Source organism: Mauremys reevesii, linkage group 21, assembly GCF_016161935.1.
Source record: "Mauremys reevesii isolate NIE-2019 linkage group 21, ASM1616193v1, whole genome shotgun sequence".
NCBI lineage: Eukaryota > Metazoa > Chordata > Testudines > Geoemydidae > Mauremys > Mauremys reevesii.
The window spans coordinates 9,642,025-9,655,147 of record NC_052643.1 but is presented as its reverse complement, the minus strand read 5'-3'; the positions used below and the strand labels follow the sequence as shown (position 1 = coordinate 9,655,147).

Below are 13,123 nucleotides of genomic sequence, written 5' to 3'. Positions count from 1 at the left end.
AATAGTAATTGGCAATAGGACACCACTGAAATCAATAAGAGTTTTGTCATTAACTTAAGCAGTGCACAAGTGGACTTTTAAATCTCCTTTATCAAGCCTAATTAAAGGCCTGATCTTGTAGGATCACTCACATTGGCAAGCTTATTGTTTTACTCATGAAAACAGTCCCATTGAAGTCAACTAACTAGACTAAGCCGGATTTGTTGCTGTACAATTTCCACTTCTTATTATTAATATTGATAGTTATGGCAATAAATGGGCTTTAAATCCTGCATGCAGATGAGGCCTCAGTCACTGTATGTTATTTTAAATACATTGCGATTATAACATAATATACTAAATATGGAACACACTGTATGTATAGCCATGAACTATAAATAAGTAATATGGAAGCAATAGTGGATAAATCAGTTGCTTTTAATTATGCTATGACCAAAAAATAACCTCAGGGCTAATAAGCAAATACATGAAAAATTACCTCAGAGCTGAAACTGCTCACGACCGCCCCGCCAGCTGTGCCCTGCGATAGAGTTCAGAGACCGGACAGACTCATTGCAGGTAGCGGTCAAGGCAGCCCCCAGGGCTGAGGCCCATCAGTTTATCGGAAAGTGACTGCTTCTGCCTGAGCTCGCGGCTGAGGCCGTTTCATCCATAGGGAAGGGGATGGATTAGCCGGGTCTGGAAACATGGCCTCCTCAGAGCAGGCAGAGCCGCCCAGCCAGGTAAACGGGGCCGGAGGCTTTCCCTCGCGCGCTGGTAGCGGGGCTGGGGTGCGCGGCCCTTGCTCCCCCACATAACTCCCCGGGGGAGCGGTGTGTGCGCCCTGCCCCACTGTCTGACCCCCCATGGGGAGGGGTGTGTGCCTCAGGTCCCCCGCCCCCCATGTAACTCCCCTGGGGATGGGGGTGTGCGCCCTGCCCCCTGTGTAACCCCCCCATGTAACCTCTGGGGATGGGGGTGTGCTCTGTGCCCCCTGTGTAACCCCCCCATGTAACCTCCCCTGGGGATGGGGGTGTGCTCTGTGCCCCCTGTGTAACCTCCCATGGGGATGGGGGTGTGCTCTGTGCCCCCTGTGTAACCCCCCCATGTAACCTCCCCTGGCGATGGGGGTGTGCTCTGTGCCCCCTGTGTAACCCCCCCATGTAACCTCCCCTGGGGATGGGGGTGTGCTCTTTGCCCTCTGTGTAACCCCCCATGTAACCTCCCCTGGGGATGGGGGTGTGCTCTGTGCCCTCTGTGTAACCCCCCCATGTAACCTCCCCTGGCGATGGGGGTGTGCTCTGTGCCTCCTGTGTAACCCCCCCATGTAACCTCCCCTGGGGATGGGGGTGTGCTCTGTGCCCTCTGTGTAACCCCCCATGTAACCTCCCCTGGGGATGGGGGTGTGCTCTTTGCCCCCTGGGTAACCCCCCCTGTAACCTCTGGGGATGGGGGTGTGCTCTTTGCCCCTTGTGTAACCCCTCCATGTAACCTCCCTTGGGGATGGGGGTGTGCTCTTTGCCCCCTGTATAACCTTCTCTGGGGATGGGGGTGTGCACCCTGCCCCCTGTGTAACGGAGGGGGTGTGTGCCATGGATCCCCCTCGCCTCTATTCCTCCACCCCATGGGAGTTTGCGTGTAGGTATATGCATCAAGGTCCCCTTCTTCCTTCCCCAGCTTGTGCTCTTTTGCTCTCCAGGGAAGGGAGTCTGTGAGCCATGGGTTAGAAAAGTGCATGGCTGCTCTCTTTCCAGCTGGGAATGCTGAAGCCCTGTAGATGACTCCCTTGTCATCATATGAAACCTTGGTCTACCTTGATTGTGACTAGGGAGGGAGTTGCCTCATTTGGCTGCAGTGTGTTTTTTTCCAGATTGTCTGTCTGGTCTGGTAGGTATACGTGATGCTGTTACTGCTAACCATAGACTTTCCAGAATCGGGCCTCTTAGTCCCACTCTCTAGTCTGTGCTTCAGCAGGAACTGATTTATGAGGCTCAATACACTATAATAATCAAATGCAGTTCTAAATGGGAGAAACATTCAGGCCAGGCCCCTAGACAGTACCCGCGTTTTTATTTCCGGATCTTTAGGTAAAATTTGATAAAGCGTTTGAAATAGAAAAAAATATAGTTAGAGAGAGAAGGGAGATCTGACTCATTTCAGCTGGGATTTGGAATGAGTTAGACAGTCAGTGGGGTAGTGTGTGATAATAGTTGTTTTAGCAGGTGTGGCAGAGAAAAAGGTTTGTGCGCCAACTATGTTAAGGATATCGCTGCGACGACTACAACATAAATGCCTTGATAGACTGAGCCCTGGTCTACATGTCAAATTTAGATCAACATAGTACATCCCTGAGTGCCATAGTTAAGCCGACCTAGCCCGCGATGTGTGGCTAGGTCGACAGAACAATCAACCTAGCTACTGCCACTTGGGGAGGTGGATTACCTGTTGTGACATTCTGGGGTGCAATCCAGATCAATGAGGGACTGTGTCACCCCTGCCCTGCAAACGTGGGTGCCTTGCAATGATGTGCTACTGTAGCTTCCACCTGAGCTGCTCACAAATAGCCTTCCAGCATGCAGATAACACCCTGAATGTCTGTGTATAGCTGCAGCCTGCCAGTCAGTCACACTCTGGCTTCTACCAGCCTTGATTACTGCTTGCATGGTGACCCCAATACACTCCCAGTTCCTGCTTTTCCTCCAAAACATGAGTTCTGCACTGTCCAGCCCTCTCCTGGATAATCCAGGTATATTAGGTCTGTTGCTCCTCTACAGGGATCAGTATACAACAGTTTGCTACCATAAATGGAGTTACCCACACAGTTCACAATGCTGGATTAGTTTTGATTAAAGAATAAAACAAGTTTTCGAGGAGTTAGGTTTTAAGTTAGTACAAGTATAAAGCATTAGAGTCAGAAATGGTTATGAGAGAAATAAAGATAAAATGCTTCCTATTACTAAACTCAACACACTAGACTTGGGTTCAGATAAAATTCTTACCACATACTTGCAGAAACAGGGCTGATCAGCTTTCAGGTCAAGATCTCTCCCAAAGTCTAATGGCTGCTTCTTTTGTGTTCTTAGGTGAAAAAGAGAGAGAAGGATAGGGAGAGATAACTTGGGGTGTTTATGGACCTCACTTTTATAGTTCAGTCACCCTTTGAAAAGCATTTTTTGAGGGTTACCCCTAGATAAAGTTCATTCCCTCTGAGAGAGTGGAGTCAAGGAGTCTGGTGGTGAAAGAGGTTCCACTCTGTTGTTTGCTAAGATGCAAATTTGTTTGTTCCAGTCCCCATTGCTCGCCAAAGAATGGCCACTTGATAGGTGATTGACCATCAGATTTGGTGACACCTGGCTAGTGGCATCAGCTTGTCCTTTGTCTTTGAGAAACAGGTTTACCCACTCCCCAGACTTGTCTGATAAACCCACTTCAGTCATGATTTCAGCTTATGTTCATAACTTTACGTATAATGTTGCTACATATATTTCATTGTGATATTATTGATCAGTGCACTGTTAGTTTTCAAATGATATTTCACAAGGCATATTTTGTACAAAGATTATTACAATAGCATGACGGGTGTGGAAAAACCTCTTCAGTTGATGTAGGAAGCGTCTACACTATGGCAGTACTGTGGCATAGCTTCAGTACTGTGCCTGTGCCGCTGTAACACCCGTAGCGTAGACATGCTCTGAGTGGGGAGGGAAGTAGGGACACACAAGGCCAGTGAGGTTGGCTGGAGCAAGCACTAGGAGGGTATTAAAGACTGCAAGGACAATTTTAAACTGGATCCTGAAGCGAATGTAGGAAGCCTGAGGAGGAGATGGAGGATGTAGCTGCTCTGTATGTGTGCAGTTCTGCACATGGTAGTACTTGGGAAGGCGACAGGGGAGAGAGCTGAAGTATAATGAAGAGGGGAAGGGAGGTATGAAGGCCTGGGTGAGGTTTCAGCAGTAGAGAGGAATGTGTTGAAGTTAATATCTGCCTCCAACAGAGTTCACGGACTCCTAGGCCTTGTCCACATACAAACTTGGACTTGTTTAACTAAATCAATGTAAACCCCTGTATGGACACTCTTATTTTGGTTTGAGAGTGGCTAATTTGGATTAGTTTAAATTGGTTGGAAGCAGGTTTAAACTAAACTTTGAAGTTGATAGTCATGAATATAAATCAAAAGCTAGGAATTGTAGAAAATTTGTAAGAGAAACAAAGGGACACAAGGAGAAATCTTTGGCCAGCAGAGTTAAGGACAGTAAGAAGGCATTTATAAGTATTGGGAACAAAAAAAGAATCCTAACAATAGTACTGGTCCATTACAAAATGGAAATGCTAGAGTGATCAATAATAATGAAGAAAATGCAGAAATGTTCAATAAATATTTTTGTTCCACATTTGGGAAAGAAACAGACAATGAAGTCATATCGTATGATAACACTTTTTCCATTCCACTGGTCTCTTAGGATGATGTTAAACAGCAGCTATTAAAGTTAGACATTTTTAAACCAGCAGGTCTGGATAACTTGCATATAAGAATTTAAAAAGGCTAGCTGAGGAGCTCACTGGACTGTTAATGTTGATTTTCAATAAGACTTGGAACACAAGGAAAGTTCTAGAAGACTGAAAGAAAGCAAGTGTTGTGCCCGTATTTAAAAGGGATAAACAGAATGACCCAGGTAATCATAGATCTGTCAGTCTGACATTGATTCCAGACAAGATAATGGAGCAGCTGTTATAGGATTCGATTAATAAAGAATTAAAGGAGTGTAATATAATTAATGCCAATCAACATGAGTTCATGGAAAATGGATCCTATCAAGCTAACTTAATACGTTTTTGGATGAGATTACCAGTTTGTTGATAAAGATAATAGTATTGATGTACTATACTTAGACTTCTGTAAGGCAGTCGACTTGGTACTGCATGACATTTTGATTAAAAAACTAGAACGTTACAAAATTAACATGGCAGACTTTAAGTGGCTAACTGATAGGTGTCAGCATGTAATTGCAAATGGGGAATCGTCAAACAGATGTTTCTAGTGGGGTCCTGCAGGGCTTGGTTCTTGGCCCTACGCTATTTAACATTTTTATTAATGGCCTCAAAGAAAACATTAAATCATCACTGATAAAGTTTGCAGATGGGACAAAAACTGGGGGTGTGGTAAATAATGAAGACAGGTCAATAATTAAGAGCAATGTGGATCGAGTGGTAAGCTGGACTCAAACAAACAATATGCCTTTTTATAAGGCTAAATATATACATCTAGGAACAAGGAATGTGGGGCATTATTTACATGATGGGGTACTCTATCTTGGGAGGTAGTGACTCTGAAAAAGATTAGGGGGTCATGGCAGATAATCAGCTGAACATGGGCTCCCAGTGCAACACTGTGGTCTAAAGGGCTAATGCAGTCCTTGGATGAATAAACAGGGGAATCTCAAGTAAGAGTAGAGAGGTTATTTTACTTTTGTATTTGCACTGGTGCAATTGCTGCTGGAATACTGCATCCAGTTCCGGTGTTCCTAATTCAGGAAGGATGTTGATAAATTGTAGAGTTCGAAGAAGAGCCATGAGAATGATGAAAGGATTAGAAAACATGCTTATAGGGATAGACTCAAGAAACTCAATCTATTTAGCTTAACAAAAATAATACAGTATTAAGGAGCAACTTGATTACAGCCTGTATCTACCTGGGGAACAAATATTTAATAACAGGCTCTTCAGTCTAGCAGAGAAAGGTATAACATGATCCAGTGGGTGGAAGTTGAAGCTAGACAAATTCACACTGAAAATAAGGTGCAAATTTTTACAAGTGAGGGTAATTAACCATTGGAACAGCTTATGAAGGCTTGTGGTGGATTTTCCATCGCTGTTCATTTAAAAACCAAGATGGAATGTTTTTCTGAAATATCTGCTCTAGGGATTATTTTGGGGAAAATCTCTAGCCTGTGCACTATAGGAGGTCAGACTAGATGATTGCAATGGTCTCGCCTGGCCTTACAATCTACGAATCCATGAAAACGTAAGTAAGGTTGTTCATGCAGAGGTTTGCACTTGTTTAGATACATTATTTTAAACTCAAACCTTTGCTTGTACCAGTGCAGATCTCTACATGGACCCAGCCCTAAGGTGATGCTAGTAGTTTAGGGATAGGTTTGCTGGACTTTCAGCTTTTCACTGGCCAATCATCCTTGGTGGTACTTTTTGGCACAGGCATTATGAGGCATTCTCACTCACTCGGGTGAACATCTCAGCAGAATGAAAATTTGGGAAAGGTTGGGACTGACGTGTGGGTCACCTAGGAAATCTGCCCATGCTGTTTGCTTTAAACATTCTAGAAAGGAATCTGATAAACTGTAGTGCCACCTGGAAAGTCTGGTTGCCCGAGAAGTAGTCAGAGTTCTCATGAATTGCCTGGAGGGACAAGGAAGTTATGTACACTGTCATCTTCACCCATCCCCCTGTTAAGACTTTTTATTACAGTTATCCAGAGCTGCAGTGCCTCAAAAGAAGGTTTAATATTTGAAAATGGAAACTCTTCTCTTTCTCATAAGTCTAGTAAATGTGACCTAGTGTTTGTTTCATAAGAGCCTCCTGGGTTTTAATCCCAGCTCTGACACTGACATCTCTGTGACCATGTGCAAGACATGTCACCTCTACCTGTCTTGGTTTCCCAATGTGAAAAATGGGGATGGTAGTGGTTAATAAGTTCAAAGGGTGTCAGCATTTGTAAAGAGCTAAATGGTGTTATTACTCCATCTGCTTTCTTTCTGTCAAGAAGAGTTTGAGTTAGGACAGAATATTCTTTTTGCTGGCACATGCTGCTGAAGAGTAATTGTTCCACATTAGGGCAATTATCGTCTGTTAATTGCATTGGGGAGAAGGGAAATAGCTTCTCTGGATGGGCTGGAATAACAATGTCTTGCTGCCTGAAGTCTGTGGAGGTGGAAGGGGCTGGCTAACCCCTTTCTTGCTGGACTCCACTGCAGCCTGTGTGGAAGTGCTGGCATTCCACGCATTCACACTCCCTAGGGATCTTATCACTCCAGGAGTGACCCAGCTGCTACATAGGGCAACCCTGGAGGTGTGCGTTGCCCCAGGTGTGTGAGGCAGCACTGAAAGTGTGGTTAAAGAGCAGCTGCTGATCTGTGGTAGTCTTGAAAAGGATATTCTACTTTGGAACAAGTAGAATGTGACATTGCATGTGCATGCAATGTGACATTTTCTCCCCCTCCCTGCCTACTACTCTGTGCACCTGAGTGGAAATTAAATAGGATCATTGTTGTTCTCCATATCCATCAGCTTTGGCTGCTGACTTCCCCACCTGGAGTCCTCACCCTCTGTCTCTGACATTGTTAACATTTCCACTGCAGTGAGTTGAGTCCTCCCACACGACTTGATCCTGTGAGATGCCAAGTGCCTTCCCCTTCCATTGACCTCAATGGGATTTGAATGCACCCAGCAACTTGTAGTGTTGAGTTGAAACACAGAATGAAGCCTCCAAGAGAGCAAGGGGTGGCTGGACTCTTAAGGGAGACATTGTTGAGCTAAAAAAAGTCATAACAGATGTCTTTACCAATATGACTAATGCAGAGTCCAATCCAACTCTCATTGAAATCAGTGGGAATTTTGATATCATACCTTAAATTGAAGCTGAAAGATCTAAAAAATGCACTTTTCCCCATGGATGCTGTTTGTTTATTGTTTGCACATAGTTCAGCATGAGGTGTGGAGTATTATCACCACCCTGTGTGGTCTATTAATACTTAGTCCTCAGCATGTTTCCTGTTAAAATTCTGAAAAGGCCATAAATGTTTTTATTGGGGTTTGTAAAAGATTTATTTTTTGTTTACTAAATATACTTTTGGTGTCTTTTTAGACTCATAGACTGTGACAGTGCCTCCTTTAAGAAATCAAATAATAAAGATCCTCCTTTTCTGTGAATGTCCCTAATAATATAATCAGGGGAAGAGTAGAGAAACAGTGCAAAGAGATGAGCAGGACTGTTTTTAAAGATCAGTTTTCCAATTTTCCTTGAGGCATCAGCTTTTCTGTTAACTCTAAACTCTATGGCAATAGACTTGATGGCTCAAGCTCAGCAAGCCACCAGCCCTGGCCTCTGATTTTTCTAGCAAACTCTGAATCCCGATACCACTGGAAAATCTAGAATTTCTTTTAAAACTTTTGGCAATGATGCTGTTGGGTTCGCTAACAATGTTTTAAATTTCCAAGCCACTTGTTTTGGGCTACAAGTGACACCTAATTAGCTGTATAATGACACACAGAAGCTGAGACTCCTGTCACCCAGAAGTTAGCATGTAGTATGTCTGTGTGAGTGAGAAAAGGATTGACACTATGGAGTGGCTGCGTGAGTGGGTGTGACATTCCCCCAGGCTACAGTCTGGACCATTGAACAGCTGTCTCCTTAATTCTCTAGCATGGGGTGCCTTTTACACTGCTAGGCCATCAGAACTTCCTCACCTGGCCTGCTCAGACAGCCTTCAGCATGCACATTCACTCCCCGCTAAATACATGAGCATTGTGACCAGTCACTCATGAATTACATACAGGGTGATACCTGCAAATTCTTAGGGCTAGTCTACGCTGTCAGTGCTAAAGCACTGCCGTGGCATCGCTTTAACATGGCTTGTGTGGTCATGGCAGAGTACTGGCTCCCAGCGCTCTAAAAAACCCACCGTCACGAGGGGTGTAACTACCAGCTCTGGGAGCACAGCTCCCAGCGCTGGTGCACTGTCTGTACTGGCACTTTACAGCTCTTGGGGGTGTGTGTGTGTTTTTTCACACCCCTGAGCGAGAAAGTTGCAACACTGTAAAGTGCCAGTGTAGACAAGCCCTTAGTCCTAGCCTTGTCTCTCCTCCCTACCCCCCCCCCCAACGTGTGTCTTGTGCTGTCCAGCACACTACTGAAAGCCTGTCATTTCATCAAAGGGAAGTGATATATGCATCAGTCTTGGTTATCCCAAATGGAGCTTCCCACACACTTTAATCCAAACACACTGGTTAAGGTAAAACAATAAGATAAGTTTATTAACTACAGAAAGATTTTAAGTGATTACAAATGATAATGCATAAAAGTCAAGATTGTTTACAAAAGAAATAAAAGAGTAAAAGGCAAGCTAATACCTGACTTAACAAGCTAAGTGAACCTAAAAGCAAAGGTTTTGCCTCAGCATATGCTGTTGTAAATTTCACAGGCTGGGTCTCCTTCCAGCCTGGGACCACTCCCCCCTTAGTTCAGTTCTTTGAGAGTCGTTGATGTCATGAGCAGAGAAGTGGGAGCAGGAGAGGTAAAATCAAGTATCCTCCCTGCTTTATAACTCAATTTCTTGTGCTAGAAACATCCTTGCTGAGTCGTGGTAACAGGTAGCCTGTTGAGGACCTTGTGGACTGAGATTTGAAATGTTCCTGTGATTCAATGTAAATTTCTTAATCACACCTTCCCATTGCTGGAGAATAGCTGCTTAAGTAAGCGATAACCCTCTTAACATTGTTGATACTTGTTTGGGGGTGCCAGTGTGTCTTTGTCTCTTAAAAACTGGTTTGTGCCTGCTTGTCTTAACCTTGGACAGGGGCGGCTGTAGCAATTTCACCGCGCCAAGCACGGCGGCACGCCGCGGGGGGCGCTCTGGCGGTTGCCAGTCCCGCGGCTCTGGTGGACCTCCTGCAGATGTGCCTGCGGAGGGTCTGCTGGTCCTGCGGCTCCGGTGGAGCATCCGCAGGCACGCCTGAGGGAGGTCCACCGGAGCTGCAGGACCAGCGGACCCTCCGCAGGCACGCCTGCAGGAGGTCCACCGGAGCTGCGGGACCAGCGGACCCTCCGCAGGCACGCCTGCGGGAGGTCCACCGGAGCCGCCTGCCGCCCTCCCGGCGACCAGCAGAGCGCGCCCCGCAGCATGCCGCCCCAAGCACGCGCTTGGCGTGCTGGGGCCTGGAGCCGGCCTTGACCTTGGAGCATGTTATAATAAAGATACTTAGTAGAATCTAATACTGTCTCATACAATGTTGATACACACATTTTACCAAGACAACAATATTCAGCAGATTATGAGTCTTCAAGTAATACCTTCCAAGGTATACTTTGTACAAAATTTATCATAGTCTAATAAAAATGGTGACCCCTAATAGTATAGACCACCATAGTGGGACTTGGTACTAATATGGATGCTGCATCCACTAGGGTAGGATAATCCATAAGCACAATGCTTGCAGTGTACAAGGTTTTTCTTTTCTGCAGAGCAGAGTGGGCTAAAGACAGGCTGGACCTATTTTTAATGTGAGGGACAGAAACAGGAGAAATGGTCATGTGGATGGAAGGCACTGTTGGTCTACACCTTTCATACTTACCAATACAATACCTATGATTAAGAGTGGAGATAAAGGAGACCGTCAGGACCTAAAGATTAAAATGTTAAATGTGTGGCTAAAAACACTTTTAAAGCCACATTGATCAGGTCTGGGGTGGTCCCAATGCCCAGCTGTCTTTTGTTTTGTTTTGGGGAGGGGATGAGATGATCAAAGCAAATTTTAGTGCTTTTACAGCTGCAGAGACTTAATTCCTCTAATTGCTTCAGAGACAATATCAAGGCAAGCTTACCCCAAATCTGCCATTGTCTCTTACCTATTTATCCTCTGACCTTTCTGCTGAGACTGCAACAAGGGATGGGGTGTTCTGTGATGTAGACACCTGAGCTCTACATTCAGCCTCCTGAACAGCCATCACATGGCACTAATATATTGTCTCAGCCAGTGAACTGGAGGAGAAGTGCTCCATGTCATATGAGACTAGCTCCTTAAACTTTGAATCGTCCCTTGAGTTTCCTGTGTTTGGAAGCTTTGCTGCAAGGGAAATGCACCCTCTCCCTCTACATTAAAAACAGTTGTAAACATGGCTGATACAATCAGAATACCCTAAATAACTCATAAGTCAGATGCATATGGTCAGTCTGTTTAAAGGCAGCTTTCAATCAGAGTGCTTCAGTATTTGTCCTTTGAGTATTCAGAATCCAAATTCCTATTGATAAGTGTAATGTATGGTTTCCCAGAGTAACCTGTGCTTTATATGGAGGAGTTAATCATTGCAAATCCAGCATCAGACAACTTCCAGGAATAGCCAAATGTTCCACATGTGCGGAGTGAGTTTACAGCAAATATTGGTTAGACTCCAGAGGGAAGTGCATATGGGCATATTCAGGGAACTAGTGGAATATCCTACAGTTGTACAATATGCAGTATTACATCAGGGAAGTAGGTTTTTTCTATGTTTTGCTACTGACTTGCTCTGTGATTTTAGGCAAATCACTTAACCTCTTGTTGCCTCAGTTTCCATAGCTGCAAAATAGGAATAATTAAACCTCACATAAGGGGTGTGAGGCTTAATTAGTACTAGAAAAATTGCGTTGAATTCCTTGGAAAGTGCTACAGAAGGGCCAAACTACTTATTCTGAATAACCAATTTTCATAAGCAGAAGATCTATGGAATAGTGGCATAGAGGAGTGATGCTCCATAGCTGCGTGTAGCTTTTAGGGTTTCATCAAGAGTTTTATCAGTGTGCCTTTTGCTCTGCCTGTTCTCAGAAATTCTTTCCATTGACTTCAGTGGGCTCTCAGTCATAGACAGCATAGTGTTAACCACAAGAGGGCTCCTCATATGGTCCCTAAGTACGTTAGGTGCTGGGGTGAGAGCATGGGGAGAAGAGGTACCAACCAGTGTGTCAAAGTAAGTCCTGGAGGATCTTGTGGCCTTGGTGCTGGGGCATTGTGTCAATATGTGGTGAGATGGCCTCAGGACTCTATGCCCTAGTTATTTTGTGGTTTAAAGACTCCCTTTGACTAAGTAGCTCACCAGCTGTGCAAAGCACTGTTCGCTGTCATAGGATATGTCTGCCCTAATATAGGCTTTTGTTAATGTGTAGTCCCGCAGGATTGTAGAATGGAGACCTATATCACACACAGACTCCTACTGTCCTTCACCAGGATTTGAAAGATGCACCAGATATCTGCTAGCCAGAGGACAAAAGGAAAGATTGTGGGGAGGGCCACAAGCTACATCCAGAGGCAACAGCTCCATTATTTTTTTCTGGTGCTTTCCCAAGCATCAACATGGTAAACCTGACCTGATGCTTGTAAGTTTCACTCTTAACCCCTGGGTTCTAAAGAACAGCAGTAAAACAGACCAGTGTTGTGTCAGTTCACCCAGCTTTCCCAATCATCAGAAATGAGCAGCTGCAGAGGCACTGCAGACTTGAGCAGACACGATTACATAAGTTACACTTCATGTTTGGTAGGTTTTCTCTGCATTCATAAGGGCCATAGACTTATTTAAAAAAAAAAGGCTTAAAATCGGCAGAAATTGACTGCTTATATCCTCAAACTCACTAGAGAGAACTTCACACTCACTGGTGGTAAATAGATAAGTGGATGTTTCAGTGTCTGTCCTCCAGATAATGCACAGTGGGAGCTTGCAACATGGTTTCTAGACTTGGAAGAGCGAACTCTTAGCTGTCCAAACTGTTGGGAATTGCGATTGAGGTTGGATTTGGTGCTGTGTGCTTAGCAACCCAGAAACTCTAGTTTGCCACCTGTTAAAGGTGGGGGAGACTGCAGGGTTATCAGTTTCACCTCTCAGAAGGGGTGATGCTGATAGAGGGTGAACCTGTTTTTTTTTCCAGCATCATCCTCTGCAGATTGCTCATAAGTGCTGTTAAGTGAACTCTGCTCAGCTCCCCAGACAAGATAACCACAAGGCCACTCCTAAGGCTCCCAGAGTGAGAAAAATGAGCAGGTAGGATTCAGGATCCCCTCACCTGAGCTCCCATCTTAAACACCTGACCAAATTCCCACAGTGTCCTCACCACACTTTGATATTCTACTCTGTAGGGTTCTTGAAAGCCTCCTCCTGATCTTAACCCTTTGGACACCAGCATTTTCCAGAAAACCAGCCAGACTACAGAGTGTTTACTGTGAGGTATGCAGATGTCTGCAGTCTCCAAGGGGTTAGCTTAGCCCTGTTCTCCAAATAAACCACACCAACTGTATTTTTGTTTTAATCTGTAGATTTTTCCCACTTTTTTTGAGGGGAGACCTTAAGTTCACTTGGTGGCTTGCTCTGACCCTGCTATAAAAT

General features: G+C 44.8%; 1 protein-coding gene across 1 annotated transcript in view; it reads left to right on the top strand.

Annotated features, from left to right (window-relative positions):
- Positions 1–583: 583 nt before the first annotated feature.
- PEX14 (peroxisomal biogenesis factor 14) overlaps positions 584–13,123 on the top strand; it is a 101,104-nt gene continuing 88,564 nt past the window's right edge. The window contains exon 1 of the mRNA XM_039509588.1: positions 584–722. Within this exon, the coding sequence (XP_039365522.1) occupies positions 687–722 (36 nt within the window). The 5' untranslated portion in view covers positions 584–686. The remainder of the gene's footprint in view (positions 723–13,123) is intronic.